General features: G+C 72.3%; 2 protein-coding genes across 2 annotated transcripts in view; one reads left to right on the top strand and one right to left on the bottom strand.

The window, feature by feature from the left end:
* On the bottom strand, positions 1–731 carry H696_05597 (DNA-directed RNA polymerase I, II, and III subunit RPABC5). The gene is made up of 4 exons (XM_009499412.1): positions 642–731; positions 418–512; positions 201–295; positions 1–82 (listed from the first exon to the last, which is right to left on the bottom strand). The coding sequence occupies exons 2-4, from the start codon at positions 507–509 to the stop codon at positions 60–62; spliced, it is 210 nt and encodes a 69-aa protein (XP_009497687.1). The 5' UTR covers positions 510–512; positions 642–731; the 3' UTR covers positions 1–59.
* A 63-nt stretch (positions 732–794) lies between these two features.
* Positions 795–1,001, top strand: part of H696_05596 (hypothetical protein) — a gene marked incomplete at its 5' end in the record, with an annotated part of 5,921 nt that continues 5,714 nt past the window's right edge. Inside the window, 2 exons of the mRNA XM_009499411.1 lie at positions 795–805; positions 932–965. Coding sequence (XP_009497686.1) covers positions 795–805; positions 932–965 — 45 coding nt within the window. The remainder of the gene's footprint in view (positions 806–931; positions 966–1,001) is intronic.

Below are 1,001 nucleotides of genomic sequence, written 5' to 3'. Positions count from 1 at the left end.
TGTGTGTGTGTGTGTGTGCGGGGGGGGGGAAGATAAGGGGAGAGAAGGGGAGAAGGTCCCTAGTTGTTGCGGCGCTCGTGCACTGGTGCGCGCGCGCGTGCGTGCGTGCGTGCGTGCGTGCAGGGGGAGTGGGACAAGGGTGTCAGAGGGGAAGCAGAGTGGGAGCGGAGAGCCTGGCCGGCGGGGCCACGCGGACGGACCGTTGTAACGCAGCAGCTTCTCGATCAGGTCGACGTGGGTGAGAAGCATGCGGCGGCAGCAGTAACGGCGGAGCTCCAGCATGTCCAGGGCATCGCTAGACACAGCGGAGCGGGGAGGGGGCGGGGCGGGAGCAGGCAGACAAGGAGGAGGTCAGCGGCGCAGGGGGGGAAAAAAGACAGGAGGACAGCATGCCGGCGAGGAGAGGGGCGGGCATACCCGGGCTTGTTGTTCTGGAGGAGCTCGCGGTACGGCTCCCACTTGTCACCGATGACCTTACCGCAGGTGAAGCAGCGAACCGGGATGATCATTCTCTGTGTCGGAGAGCAGGGGGGGGGAGCAGCGGTTAGACCCGGGGTCGGGGGTGGCGCGGAGGCGGCCGGACGCGGCGGCGCTGGGCTGGCGGCGGTGATGCCGCGCGTCGGCCCGACCGAGGGAGGTACCTGATTGGGCGAGGGAGGAGGGCTGGCGGGTGGGCGCGCAGGCGGAGGGGCAGGCGGGGGAGGGCGAGAAGACGCGGGAGGAGGGGGCGGGGGGCGGGGGGGGGAGAGAGAGAGGGAGAGAGGGAGAGGAGAGGTTGCTGGCGAGATCTGGCCATGGGGGAGGCGTGTGGCTGTCCCCGAAGAAGGAGCGCGTGCGACGCGTAGCCCTCGAGGGCCGCGGGCCATCCGGCCGGGCCTCCCTCCGGGCGCCGCAACGCGCGGGCGCTCCCCGCCCCCCAGCCGGCGGAAAGCACGAGGCCCGCCCCCCCCGGGCCCCCCGGCCGGGTCTGTTGGCTGACGACCGGGGGGGGGGGGGGGGGG

Source organism: Fonticula alba (assembly GCF_000388065.1).
Source record: "Fonticula alba strain ATCC 38817 unplaced genomic scaffold supercont2.12, whole genome shotgun sequence".
Taxonomy (NCBI): Eukaryota; order Rotosphaerida; family Fonticulaceae; genus Fonticula; species Fonticula alba.
Note: the sequence above shows the minus strand (reverse complement) of the source record. Positions and strands in the feature narration are given on the sequence as shown.

Coding starts and splice junctions, on each gene's coding strand:
- H696_05597 (XM_009499412.1), bottom strand. CDS start 509: ATGATCATCCCGGTTCGCTGCTTCACCTGCGGTAAGGTCATCGGTGAC. Junction 296..417: donor CTCCAGAACAACAAGCCCGG/GTATGCCCGCCC, acceptor CGCTGTGTCTAG/CGATGCCCTGGACATGCTGG. Junction 83..200: donor GAAGCTGCTGCGTTACAACG/GTCCGTCCGCGT, acceptor CGCGCGCACCAG/TGCACGAGCGCCGCAACAAC.